The 13,421-nt window shown below is 50.5% G+C and overlaps 1 protein-coding gene across 8 annotated transcripts in view; it reads right to left on the bottom strand.

Annotated features, from left to right (window-relative positions):
• ST8SIA5 (ST8 alpha-N-acetyl-neuraminide alpha-2,8-sialyltransferase 5) overlaps positions 1-13,421 on the bottom strand; it is a 97,375-nt gene that overhangs the window by 33,257 nt on the left and 50,697 nt on the right. For 6 of the 8 annotated variants that reach the window (XM_075932723.1, XM_075932720.1, XM_075932722.1 and 3 more), the window contains one exon: positions 9,014-9,121. The exons of the other annotated variants lie outside the window; for them this stretch is intronic. In XM_075932723.1, coding sequence (XP_075788838.1) covers positions 9,014-9,121 — 108 coding nt within the window. The remainder of the gene's footprint in view (positions 1-9,013; positions 9,122-13,421) is intronic. 8 annotated transcript variants of the gene reach the window in all.

The raw sequence follows: 13,421 nt of genomic DNA, 5'->3' as shown, positions 1-13,421 counted from the left end.
AGTTAAGTCGAACTAACAGCCGTTAGTTCGAATTAACTTTAATAGCGGCTATACATACAAACCGCTAGGTCGAATGTAAATCGAACTAGCGGAGCGCTTAATTCGAACTAGTTAAACCTCATTCTACAAGGAGTAATGCCTAGTTCGAATTAAGTAGTTCGAATTAAGTGGCTACACAGCCCTTAATTCGAAGTAGCTGGAGGCTAGCCCTTCCCAGGTTCCCCCTGGTGGCCACTCTGGGCCAAAACAGGAAAATTCCTCTCCTCTCCTCTCCCCCAGCCCCAGGGCCCTTAATGGGGTAGACCCTGGCCAGACGGCACTTGCCTAAGCCAGCCCTGCCAGCAGTCTCTGCCCCTGACCCAGTGGCCCCAGAATGATCCAGGGAGCCAGTGACAGCCAACCGTCCCCCGCCCAGTCCCCCAGCACCCAGGGGCCAGCCAGGGGCCATAGATGGCACGAGCCCTCCTGGACTAGTGTGGAGGTCATGGACCTCATTGTGGTTTGGGGGCAGGCCCCCAACATCCATGATCTCCACACTAAGAGGAGGAACGCGGCCATCTACGGCTGCATAGTGGCCACCATGGCCCGAAAGGGACACAGGCACACCCAGGAGCAGGTGCACCTGAAAGTTAAGCAGCTACAGCAGGCGTATGCCAGGGCCACCAGGGGCGGTGCCGCAGCAGAAGCTGCCACCTGCCCCTACTTCCCCGCCCTCGACCAACTCTTGGGGGGCGGGGTGGTCCGTGCCAGTCCAGGAGGCAGCGAGCCAGGACCGGAGGGCCCTGACCTGGGCACACCGAAGGGGCCACCACCAGCTGTTCCGGCTCAGGAGTCAGCAGGGTCGTCCAGGGAGGCCATACCAGGTACGTGCCAGCACTGTCCCCTGCCCGTGGGGGAGGCAGGGAGGGAGACCAGGGACTGCGCATGTGGGCCATGCCACCCTTGGGCAGGTGGCTCCAGCTGCGTGACACCCAGGGGCAGTGGCCCAATAGGCACATGCATGTGTGAAGAGACCTGACACGCTCCTGACCCCGGGGCGGGACCCAGCAGGATGCCCTCCCTTCACACACACCCTCTACACAGAGGCAGGGGACATCTCCCCCCACCCCAGCCACACTATGCACAGCACAGGGGCCTGGGTGCGGTCTTGGGGCAGCTCCCAGTCCCAGGGAGAGCCAGACATCCTGACCATGGCCTCTGTGCATGCACAGCGGTTCTGACAGTGCAGGGCACAGTCGCCCTCACGTCGTGGGAGAGGGGCTGGGCATCATCCACTGTGTCCCCAGGGAGAACTGACCATTTCTCTTCTTTCTCTACAGCTGCACCAGCTGCTCGTGCAGGGCGCACCACCCCGCCCGGGACATGCTCCCGCACCCACGGCCTGCTCCGAATCACCACCATGCAGCAGGAGTTCTGGGGCCAGCATCTGGGGGCCCCGCAAGCCCTGCACCGCACCGTTGAGTCCTGGATGCGGGAAGACCGCAGCTCTGCCGGGAGCAGCTGGCTAAGGACCGAGCCAGAAACGCTAACCTGCAGGCCCTGCTGCAGAGCATGGTGCCCCGTGCCAGTCCTGCGCCTGCTGCCCCCCCAACTACTGTCCCTCCTCCCCCTCCTGACCCCCCCATCTCTTCCTCCTCAACCTCCTCCTCAATATCCACACCCCCCACCTCAACCTCCGCACCCTCCACCCCATCCCTCCGGGGACGCCGAGGCCCCCTCCCTTGCCATGCTGGGAGGCATTTGGCCCGGAGAGACCCCCATCCCAATCCCTGAGTTTCCCCTCCCCTTTCTTCCCCCTTCCAGCACCTCCTCCCAGTTTTCCCGCTCCCCTCTGCCTCCCCTTTCTCCTGCCCTCTCCCACCTCCTTTCCCCCATCTCCCCACAGTTTCATTCCCCCTCCCCAGTTGTGTTGAATAAAGAGAGTTGTTATTTTTGAAAATATGTGTCTTTTATTTGACATCAGGAAGTGGGGGCTAGGGAAGGGTAAGTGCAAGGACGAGAGGGAGGAATGGGACACAACCCCCCGTGGGGTAGACCAGGGAGACTGTTAGTGCTCCTCAGGGTGGAAGCTCTCCCGCAGGGCCCCCTGGATCCTGACATCCCTTTGATGGTCCTCCCAGATGGCAGCCTGCAGACAGTGCAGCCAGGCTGCCGGCAAGGTGTCCACAAGACGCAGCAGAGTCCCATGGAGCAGGTCTGGTTCCATGTGGCAGAGTGCCGTGGTGTCCAGAGTGAGGGCAAGCAGAGCACTCCGAGACACAAATGCTTTGCTGTCCCTCAGCGAGGTGGACCAGACCAACAGGCAGAGAAACCTGAGAACTGTCTGACCGGGATGGGGGGTCGGGTCCCTTTAAGCTCAATCCTCGGCTAGCCTGAGACAGCAGCTCCACGCTCTAAGCCCTAACCTGATGCCCTGCCGGCACTGCTTCCGGCCAGCCTTAACTTCGGGTCAGGGTCCACTCAATGTGGACATACTAGTTCGAATTAGCAAAATGCTAATTTGAATTAGATTTTAGGTCTAGATGCACTAGTTCGAATTATCTTCTTATTTTGAATTAACTAATTCGAATTAAGTTAGTTCAAATTAGTGCTGTAGTGTAGACATACCCTTACACACTCTCATCTTACTACAGCAAGAGCTGAAGGCTCCTACCATGCTCTAGGCTCCAGCTTCTAGTCCTAGCTAGGCTGGTGAGGGACAGGACTTCCTCTTCCCCTGCAGGGGCTGCTCCCAGGTCTGGGTCAGAGCTACCTCTGGGAACCTCCCGCAGCTATGCAAAACTCCACGGCTGCTGGGTCGGAGCCCAGCTCTGAAGGCAGCGAAGAAGTGACGACCCACCCATACACTGCACCCTCATTACTGCTGTGCATAGACAGATATATTATTGGTATACATCATGTAGCTCTGCATTAGTCACAGGTGTCTTCGTTTTATATAATTATTATAATATCTCTATACATTGGTATAAATATTTACATAGGGGCTACGTCTACACTGGCCCCTTTTCCGGAAGGGGCATGTAAATTTCACTAGTCGTCGTAGGGAAATCCGCGGGGGATTTAAATATCCCCCGCGGCATTTAAATAAAAATGTCTGCCGCTTTTTTCCGGCTTTTAAAAAAGCCGGAAAAGAGCGTCTAGACTGGCCCCGATCCTCCGGAAAAAGTGCCCTTTTCCGGAGGCTCTTATTCCTACTTCAAAGTGCAATAACTTTGAAGCCGGAAAAAAGCGGCGGACATTTTTATTTAAATGCCGCGGGGGATATTTAAATCCCCCGCGCATTTCCCTACGACGACTAGTGAAATTTACATGCCCCTTCTGGAAAAGGGGCCAGTGTAGACGTAGCCATACATTTTACAAGAGGTGATACTCTATGATAAACTACAGTCTATGCGATAAATCACATTTACCTTTGATAACCTTATCTACTTTACGCTCACTAGACACTTCTCCAGAGACTTCTATCTGGACTTCTATCTAGAATTAAAATCAGCACACCTCACACCAATGTAATTTAGGCGGCAAGTGTTACCTACCAGCCCTGTGCTCTTGGGGAGCCAGGGAGTGAAATTCATGGAAAACCATTCTTCTCCCTTTCCCCTAGGCTTCTGCTAGAATTAGACAAAGCAATGAACAGGCCAGAGAAGACACACCTAAACTAATTAAGGAAACATCTCAGCCTCATCTGCATTGAAGATAGAACAGAGGGACATCTCATTAGCATACAGAACGGAGACCAGCTCTTCCAAGGCAGGAACCTCAGTGAACTATGGGCTACCGAAAGCAGAGAAGCACTGCCTGATGGGAAATCTCTGCTCCGGATGCTAATGAACCTAGGCCTGCTCACATCCAAATTAGTCATTATCAGACCAATTCTAGTAACAATCCTATTGGCATCCAAAATACTGAAACTGCCCAGTTGCATTGTGAGCTCGTTCAAGAAATATCACCCATAACCAGGTGTGATCAGTCTCTATTGTCTCGCCTCTGTTTCTCTTTGAACTATTGTCCTATCCCTAGAAAAACTCCTATCCTGGCTAAGAAAAACTGTTCTGATACCTGGATTTAAAGTACATCAGTTTAATTGAGACTTCATCTCTTGTCTGATCATGCTGGGGGCTCTGCTCTGCTCATCTCCTGCCCTCTGGACCCCCGGCTCCCATCATCATCTGGAAACCCTAGTCAGTGCAATCTCCACAGAGTGGTGAAATCTCTCTCTCTCTTCCTCGCCTCCCCACCCCCGCCCCCCGGCAACTACCTCTCTAAGCATAGCCTCCTGACCCTGCCCTGTGTAAACTGTTATAACATTTGTAATCAGTTTCAATTTAGATTTAATATTGTAACGCTTTTCACTACTTAGAAATAAATAACTTTCATTGTTAAGCTGGTTGCTTCTCTCTCTTTTTCTTTCTCTTTCACTCACTCCTCCTCAAGGGCAAGACCGGACGGAGGCATGGGCGAGCCAGGCAGTTGCCCAGAGTGCCAACCCATGGGCGGGCGCCTGATAGCAGCTGTAAGGAGTGTGCAGCGTCCCTTACAGCTGCCATCAGGAGCCGCGCACCCGGCTCTCTGCGCACCCGGCTCTGCGCGCACGGGCGGGCCTGCACATGTGCCCTGCACCCGGGGGCGGCGCCGCACGCCCGGGCCCAAGGCGCCAAAAGGGCTCGGGCCGGCCCTGCTCAAGGGGTGTGGTTTTGGCTTCCCATTCGCTCTGTAACAACGTTTCTTGTACCCAAGCTAATGATCCCTGTAGTGCCCAAAATCTTGGGGGGTTGCTCATCGTGCGGTTTACCAGTGAATGATTGTGGTGTGAAAGTGGGGACAAGGGGGGCTGAACCTGGGGGCTTATGAGGATGGCAGCTTAAAGTGCTGTTTAATCCAGCCCAGTGAGTCCAACGGCTCATGAGGGTGCAGTGTGGCATTGCTGTTAACCCAGCCTGCTGAATCCAGGGACGTATGAGAGGTCAGCTTGTGAGTGCTGAGTACCCAGTCCTCTCAGACTTGCTCTGTTACTGGGTGTGAATGTCTGCGTGTGTTGCTGATGTGGGAAGAACCCCATCCTGAGGAACCTAGTTCCTGCAGAACTCCAGTGGGAGCGGGAATTGGCAGCAGGGAGAATTCAGCTCCATATGAGAGCACAAGAAAGCACAAGCAGCATGCTGATATGTAAGCGGGGGAATGGTCCTGCTATTGTGGAGAACTTTCCTGGCTTCTATACCACCCCGGTGAAATGGACCAGCGAAAGGATCTGAGTCCCCACTCCCACTTCCTTTATCCTACAGCCTCCCTGATCCTGAGGGCTCCCCCTCCTCTCTCCTGAGTAGCAGAGTCCTCGAAACCCCAACAAGGCTGGGCCCAGGTTTCCTGGGGCTTAATCCCCGACCTTGTAGTCATTAGGGGCAGGAGTTAGGGTGTCCCCACTCCGAGGTGCTCTCTTTACACTGCAGGCTTTCTTGGCCCGGTGATCATTTCATAAGGTTCTAAGCAAATACAATTTATTAAACATCAACTGATTAAAGAGAAAAGAATAAGGAAAAAATGAGAATGGTTAAATGAGAACACTCAGCCCTGCCCTGTAGCACGGGGACATCAAAACAGCAGCCTGCAGAGTGTAAGGACAGTTCACAGTCTCTTCCTTATAGGCCCCTTAGAGGCCCTGGATGTGCTGCAGGGGGGCTGCAGGCTGGACACGCTTGCTCTGGCAGTGACCACACAGCCTCAAGCTCTAAGTGGCCAGACCCCTCTCCCAGTCTGGCCTGCTGGGCCTCTTGGCTGGTGATATCTCCCTGCCCAGAGCCTCTCCCCACACTTTGCTGGTCCCAGCTGCTCACCACACCCAGCTGTAGGCTGTGCTGCCTTGCCAGTCTCCAGCTCCTTGCGTTGCTTCTCTGTCCCTTTTGGCTTCTCTGAGCACTGCCAGTCTGCTGCTCAACACAGGGTCTGCGCTCCTTGAGCTGTGTGTGCCTGGCTCTGTTGCTGCAAAACTGCCTCTCCACACAGCTTGCACTCCTTGGGCTGTCTGTCTGGCTCTGTTGCTGCAGAACTTCTTCTGCACACAGCTTGCACTGCTCTTAGCTGTCTCTCAGCTCTCTCCTTGCTCAGAGAGACCCAGAACAATCCCAGCTCACAGAGGGGATGGGGCCTGGCCTCTTGCTTTCCTCACTGCCCTGTCCAACCTGCCAATCAGGTTGAGCTGGAGTGTTGGCTGCTTTCCATTGTCTCTGGGTGTCTGTCAGTCTCAGGGCCCTGATTTCTCATGAATCCTTCCCCTTTTGATACTGGGAGCTGGCAAACCAAAAACTCCCACAGAGTTTTAGTAAGGGGCTAACAGTCCCCTTACAGATTTACCTCGCCCCAGCCCCATAATAGTAACCCTAATAAATGAGCATATCCAAGAGTATTGGGCAAATCTGGTAACACAAGTTCCATACTTGGTAGAAAGAATGAATTGTTGTTGTGGAAGACATTTTTAAATAAAATATCAGCAGTTTAAAGATGCTCAGAGTTTTGGAGTGTTTGTTCATTACACTTCCCAGGGATTTATCCAAAGGACAAATGAGGTAGGTCAAAGGGGAAATGATAAATACAATTATCACATAGCTCTGCTATTCACCAGATGGTTTCTCCTCCAGGTATTTCATTCATATGGTTCTGATTTTCAATTTACAGTAATATATTATGTGGGTCTAAGATTAAGAGAGAAATTTAACCACAACACAAAATCCTAATCTCCCAACTCAATGAACATTCACACAGGCACTTGTCACTGGACTTCCGAGGGGTTTGAAATCCAGATCTGAATTGCACATTTACAGCCTCTTTGTATAACAGACTAATCTCAACTAGACACTCCTGAACTTTTGGGAGAATAAGCAGGTTGAAAACAACATCCTGATTCTTAATCTCAAACCTGTTTTCTTTGTAAATACTTTGAACAACATAGTCAAGAGTTCTTGCTCTTCAACCCCACAAAAAGGGATAGTCCAATTGTATCTATAAAGCAGTGGTTCTTAACCTGGGATGCATGCACCCCCTGGCAGTGCGAGATGACCTTTCTGGGGATGCAAGACATGCCAGATTTTTATGATATATCTTAGGTTTAAAGAACTGACCTACTTCAATGATTTTTAATAAGGGGTGAGAAAACATATTTTGATAACCAAAGGGGTGCAGGCTGCAGTAAGGTTAAGAACCACTGTTATAAAGGGTGCTCAGACAAGGGAAATCACTACCTTTAATCATAATCAGTAAGAAGATCTCTTTGTGTCTCATGCTTTTTCTCCTATGCCAAGTGCCCAGACTGAAGACTTTGAGTATGTGGATTCTAAATATATATGCAGAAAATATAAACAAGATCAATACGACAAATGAAATTTAAAAATATGTCAATCAACTATTTTAGTCCATGGGCTAAAAATACAGTTGTGTGGGTTCTCTTCAGAAGGCCCCCTTGTCTAGCTAAACAGAACGAGCATCTGGTAGCACTGATAGCTCCGGGATCCTAACAGGCATTGGAGAGCTGCGTTGGTTAAGTGTGACTGTATGATTTTGGCGGACCAGCCCTTGTACTTCTGTTTGCCTTTGAAATTCTGACAGCTCCCTAGTGGTAGTGGGGCACAGTTACTGAAATACTCTATGATGATATTTCACACACAGTTTAATTTATCCAGACACTTTAGCCATGCATTTATACCCAGGAAATAGAGCAAGCTTGGCTTTTTTAATCGTTATTACATTTTTCACTTACCTGTGTTTCTAAGAGCATCCCATCTATACACTGTACCTGATGCTGCAAGATGTTCAGCAGCCTTAATTCCCTTTGCAGTCAATAGAGTCACCATGGCTACGTCTAGACTGGCATGATTTTCCGGAAATGCTTTTAACGGAAAAGTTTTTCCGTTAAAAGCATTTTCAGAAAAGAGCATCTAGATTGGCACGGACGCTTTTCTGCAAAAGCACTTTTTGCGGAAAAGCGTCTGTGCCAATCTAGATGCACTTTTTCGCAAAAAAGCCCTGATTGCCATTTTCACGATCGGGGCTTTTTTGCGGAAAACAAATCTGTGCTGTCTACACTGGCCCTTTTGCGCAAAAGTTTTGCGCAAAAGGACTTTTGCCCGAATGGGAGCAGCATAGTATTTCCGCAAGAACACTGACAATCTTACATGAGATCGTCAGTGCTTTTGCGGAAATTCAAGTGGCCAGTGTAGACAGCTGGCAAGTTTTTCCGGAAAAGCGGCTGATTTTCCGGAAAAACTGGCCAGTCTAGACACAGCCTATCTGTATAACCATACAAGCCCAACAGCACTACATACATAAACCTTGATTGCTTGAGCTAAATAACTAAGGTCTCTCGCTGGGTCATTCATCTCTTATACGGCCCACTTCTGAGGGTGGGGAGAATGACACAGACCACATTCCCATGAGGACACACACAACATTGACTCCAGTCCTGCAACTGAGTCTGAGCAGGTGCATCCAAGGGGCTCTGCATGGGCATACGGGTTGCTCCATGTGAACCTGAAAGCAGAGCTGGAGCCCAAATTGATGAAATCATTTTATAATGTCGACTTGTCTTTCGGATTGGTTTTAGCAAACAACTAGAACACAATGGGAGCAAAATAGGGCACTAGCATGTCTTCTGTAAAAGTTAAAACAGCACCTCTAGGGTAAATCTTTTGGGGATTTCAACTGGGGTTTCTTTAAGGAAAAAAGAATTTTCAAAATAGAGTCAAATAAAGGGAACAGTAACATCTTGGCAGAATGACTGTTTGTCTATTAGGCACCCTCACAATTCTACTATAGGGAATTACAATTTATGCATAAATATGGAGGGCTAGATTCATCACTATGCTCTGGCTGCCTTGCATCACCAGCAACACCCGGAGTGGCCTGGTGAATCCAGCCCCTGTTATATATGCAGAGACCTCCCCCTCCCCACACACACACTTTGTCCAAAGAGATCTACATCAAGTGGCGTTCTCCCCTCCCCAGTCATTCTCTTGTGTGTTGGTACCTGGTGCCTGTGTCACTGCCACTCTTCAGTGCTCCATCATCCGTGAAATTAAAGGTCCCGGTCCAATTTGCCAATTCCTCTCCACTCTGCCAGCTAAACTGCAGCCCTCTAATAAGAAAATGAGGCAGTTGATATTTCATGTCATGCATCTGATTACTTCTTTCTGCATCCTTGTTCCATTGTTTTCTTGATACCCGCAGATATAAGACATTCACCAAAAGGGGGAGGGGCTAAATTAAAAAATTAAAATGTCAAGAGCCATGACGGGTTGTTTTATTATTGTTAATAGTCATGGCTTGAGCTTTCACTTTGCTCAGCCTGGTTTCACTAAATACAAAACCAAAACCTGTGGAATTAAAAGGCCAAATTGTCCAAAATAAGCTACTGGAGAGTGCATGCAAAATAAGTGTACATGGATCAAGTAGGTAATTTCGTACAGAGACAAATGGAGGCATGTGAAACCACAGGACTGCATGTGCAAAGAGCTTTGAAACTGGGCTCAGTTTGCAGTTTGGAGCGACAGGTTTAGCGAGGATGGAATTTAGATGTTGCCTCTGATTTGCGGGCTCTGCTGCAGAAAGGCTTGAGAATGCCTTCTGTGTCATTATTTGTGACATCTGATTGCGTGCAACACTGACATGGTGTTGTTCCCATTCTCTGACTGGAGAACTGAAGGGTTATAAACAAATACAAGCCCTAGAAGCAGCTAGTGGTGCCAACTCTCATCATGACATTGGGCAGTTTTCACAAAGCCCCAGCTCTAGTGAACCATGGACATACATGATAACCTCAGTTTCCATTTAAACTAAAAATGTTTCTGGACCTTGTGGTTCTGGAGGAAGGCTTGAGAATGTGATTTGATAACTCCCAAAAGAGTCAAAAGCCACAGCCCAAGAACCACTTTAAAAACAACTGATGATTTTTAAGCCAGTCCTATGCTGTTGGGCTGTGTCCAGACTCAGGGGTTTTTTCGAAAAAAGTAGCCTAGACTGCAGCCGCGTTCTTTCGAAATTAAATCGAAAGAACGCGGCTTTTCTTTCGATGGCGGTAAACCTCAATTTACGAGGAAGAACGCCTTCTTTCGAAAGTTTGTCTTTCAAAAGAAGGCGTTCTTGAATGTAAATAGGGCTTCTTCGAAAGAGAGCATCCAGACTCACTGGATGCTTTCTTTCGAAAAAGCAAGCCGCTTTTTCGAAAGTTCAACGTGCAGTCTAGACGCTCTCTTTCGAAAGTATCTTTCGAAAGAGCCTCTTTCGAAAGAGGCTTGCAGTCTAGACATAGCCTTGGGCACCTCACTCATGATTTTTGAACACTTGGGGGTGACCATACTGTTTCCCCAGTGAAAGTTATTGACCAGCATGACCTTGCAGAAGCTGAGCTGTGTTGCAGCAAAGGAACAAGTTGTTCTGCTGTTTTATCAGGAAACTGGCAGATTTACCCAGCATTACTCGGGTCTTTAATGGATTTGCAGGAGTAGAGGGGTTGGAAAATAAAAGGAAAATGTGCATGCTTTAGTTATATGATTGTAATTTTTAAAAAGGAAGAAAAAAGTTTGTATTAATAAAAGACGGAAAGGGATTCAAACATTAGATAGAGTTTATTGGGAGACAATATTTGGAGATTTTTTGTCTTTCACTAGAATAAACAGGCTTTGTGCATTTCCCACTTTCGATGTAGCAACACATATATAGTTGCCCATGTTCAAAGCAATCCTTTCTCAAATCCCCCATGAGGCAGCTGGTCTGGAGGAGGTGCTCCGGGGGCAGGTCCCAGACTGCCCTTCCTTCTGCCCTGAAGCTGGTTCGGGGGGCACAGGAAGGTTTCAGGGGTCAGCCCCAACCCCCAGCTGCGCTGGTCCAGGGAGAGTGGGGGACAAGACTCCACACACACCCTGGCCTACAGCCTGTCCACAGGGTAGAAAGGCACTCCATGGACAGTCCCAGTCTCCAGCTGCACCCGCAGCCCTGCAGCCTGCCCAGCAGGGGGCAGTGCTCCAGGGGCTGGTCCTGACCTCCAGTGCCATCCTCTCCCCCTCCTCCCACCTATAGCCTGTCCATGGTAGGGCAAAGCTCTGGGGACTGTGCTTCCCAGCTCCAGGATGGTCCCTGAGGGTCAGAGGCAGGGGGGCTGGTTGGCAGCACTTTTGGAGCAGAGGGGCACTGACTTGTCTGGTGATATGCAGAGTCCTGACCCCAAGTGGCCCCTCTTCTGGTACAACTATCCCCAGTGGTCACTCTGCAATGTAGCTGTCTCCCCATACTCGCTGCCCCCTGTGGCCACTGCGCTGTATAGCATCCCTCCTCTCTGCCCTCTCCCTTTCCATATTCTGGAAAATATTCCCAGTCCAGGCACTTCCCATTTTCCTGGTACAACCAAACCCCAACCTTGCTTTAAGGTAGAATCGGCACAGCAAATGTGGTGGTCCTAACTCTTACTGTTTAGGAGGAGTTCTTGGACAAACAGACTCACAGACAGACAGATGCACAAACTCTCTATAATATATATTTAGAGAGAGACTTACGGGCATTTATTTAAATGGGGGGTGTAGTTTGTTGTTTTTGTTTTGTTGTGTTGCAATTTGACGGACTGGGTGATCCAACTTTGTCCTTTTACCAGTGTGATTCATAGTTGTTATCTGCATAGGAAGTAAATTAGGAAGGAAGAACTGCCTGAGACATTTAAATGAAGGGTTTTCTTCCTTCAACAGGAAAAGAGTGGGCACAACTCTAGTTGTTCTCTGGGCCTGCCACCCTGTACAGTAAAAGTTGTGTTACCCAGCACTTTACCAATGGGAGAGCTACCGACACCAGCATTGGAACGGCCCTAGGCTCTTGCAAGGGCATCAGCACTGCGGGTAAGGCTGCTGGATGCAATACGTGGGGCAAGGAAGGAGAAGGAGGTTTGCCGCTTGTCTCCAACTGGACCCTGCCTCAGCCAGCTGGAGCCGTGGGGGCAGGGTGCAAAGTGGTATCCTCAGCACAGAACGAGTCCCCCACAGAGGTGCGCGCCTGCGCGGGTGCACACAAAGAATTTGAAGCCCACCCACCTCCTGGAAGGTAAGGTGCTGGTGATGCAGTGAGACAACCACCATGCAGCCCTGGCCGTAGCTCCAGCCTTTTAGGGTTGGAGCTATGACCAGGGTTGCATGGTGGCTGCCCAGCTGCTGGAACCTCGGAGCAGGCAGCTGCGGCAGGGGGCTGCTCGGTCTGTGGGGTCAGGTATTGGGGCTGCTCTGCTGGCAGGGGCCAGGGCTGCTCCTGCGGACGGGGTTACTCCAGTGGCCGGTGCTGTGTGGCAGGCAGCTTGGTCTGCTCGGCAGGGGGCTGCTCCAGCAGCTGTTGTGAGGGCTGGGACCACCTGGAGGGCAGCAGCGGGGGCTGGCGCTGCTCCAACCGGGGTCTGGGGCTGCTCCAGGGGTCTGCTCCAGCCCTTCCCCAGAGCTGGAGTTGTGGTCAAGGCTGCATTGTGGCTGTCTGGCTGCTCCCTGGGCAGGCCACATGGTGGTGGTGGAGAGGGCACTGCTGAAGCTGGAACCGGGCTGCTGTGTAGCAGCTGCTCCCGAGGCCTGGATTGGAGCTGGGCTGTGGTGCGGCTTCTCCTGGGGCTGGGGCCCCCTGCATCCCTCTTCCCCTTTCCCGCACCTCTCTTCCCCTCTCAGAGCCCCCTCTCCCTCAAGCACTCTGCTGGCTCCCCCCTGCACATTACTGCCCCGTCCCCAGCACCTCACTCCCTGCAAACCCTGGGTATTGGCGTCACCTTCCTTCCCACAAGGAGCAGCCCCGGAGGGGGAAGTGGGGTTGGGGACACCTCTCAGCTTCTCCCCATGATGTGGGGAGTGCTACCTGGGAGCAGTGCTTAGGGTCTCTGCACTGGGAGAGTCTCTGAGGGAGCTCCACTGATGGGTGCCACAGTGGCACCCATCCAAACAGACTCACATCACCTCATTATTGGCGCATAAGACAAAACTCATTCGGCTCATGGATGGGAAATCTGAGAGGGAACGCTGCCCCACAGGCATGTCCTGCAGCCTGCGCTCCCCAGTTCAGAAGCTAGGGACAGTTGAATTGCACACATACAGAATGGGAAATGACTGCCTAGGAAGGAATAATGCAGAAAGGGATTGAGGAGTCAAACTACATATTAGTCAACAACGTAACAGTGTTGCAAAAAATCCAAACATCATTCTGGACTGTATTAGCAAGAGTGTTATAAGCAAGACACGAGAAGTAATTCTTCTGCTGCTAATCCGTGTTGATTAGGCTTCAACGTGAGTATTGTGTCCATTTCTGGGCACCACATTTCAGGAAAGATGTGGCGAAATTAGAGAAAATCCAGAGAAGAGCAACTAAAATAATTAAAGGTCTAAAAAACATGACCTATGAGGGAAGACTGAAAGAACTGGGATTGT

Source organism: Pelodiscus sinensis, chromosome 6, assembly GCF_049634645.1.
Source record: "Pelodiscus sinensis isolate JC-2024 chromosome 6, ASM4963464v1, whole genome shotgun sequence".
NCBI classification, from domain to species: domain Eukaryota; kingdom Metazoa; phylum Chordata; order Testudines; family Trionychidae; genus Pelodiscus; species Pelodiscus sinensis.
Note: the sequence above shows the minus strand (reverse complement) of the source record. Positions and strands in the feature narration are given on the sequence as shown.